Below are 582 nucleotides of genomic sequence, written 5' to 3'. Positions count from 1 at the left end.
CGCCCCCCCGCCGCCGAGGCCCTGCCCCCCCACAGCCGGGCCCTCACCACCCCTCCGGACACCCCTCGGGGCCCGGCCCCCGCTCACCATGGCCGCCTCCGTGGGGTCCCCCCTCGCGGATAACGCAGTTCGTCAAAAGACCACACGGACCGGTGACGAGACACCCGAACCCCCTCACAGGAGCAGAGACCGTGAATATGGCCGCGCTAAACAGGAAGTTCCGAGGATTTGGAGGCGCCCCGCGCCCCTGGCCACGCCCCCACCGCCCGTGATTGGCCCCGGGGCCCGAGTCCCGCCCCCGAGCCCTGAGTGACGGGGGGAGCCATCCTCTACCTGGCCGGGGCGCGATGCATAATGAGCGTCCCCGGCCGGCCGCGGCGGGGAGGGCGGGGCGGGGACGTGTCACGGCCTGACAGATAATTACAGGTGAGCAGAACCGGCTCTCGGCGAGGACACCTGCTCCCGGGCCTCCTCCGGCGCTCCCCGGCTCTTCTCCCCCCGAAAAGCCGGGCCCCAAGTGTGTCCTAAGTGTGGGGGGGGGAGGGAGAACTTGTGACTTGAGGCCAGGCCGGGCCTGGCTGG

At 72.0% G+C, this 582-nt stretch overlaps 1 protein-coding gene across 1 annotated transcript in view; it reads right to left on the bottom strand.

Moving 5' to 3' along the window:
• Positions 1-185, bottom strand: part of LOC105994724 (zinc finger protein OZF-like) — a 13724-nt gene extending 13539 nt beyond the window's left edge. The window contains exon 1 of the mRNA XM_013028356.1: positions 88-185. Coding sequence (XP_012883810.1) covers positions 88-90 — 3 coding nt within the window. The 5' untranslated portion in view covers positions 91-185. The remainder of the gene's footprint in view (positions 1-87) is intronic.
• Between the last annotated feature and the right edge of the window lie 397 nt (positions 186-582).

This window comes from Dipodomys ordii, unplaced genomic scaffold (assembly GCF_000151885.1).
Source record: "Dipodomys ordii isolate 6190 unplaced genomic scaffold, Dord_2.0 Scaffold108, whole genome shotgun sequence".
Taxonomy (NCBI): Eukaryota; Metazoa; Chordata; class Mammalia; order Rodentia; family Heteromyidae; genus Dipodomys; species Dipodomys ordii.
This window is presented reverse-complemented; position numbering and strand designations above follow the sequence as displayed.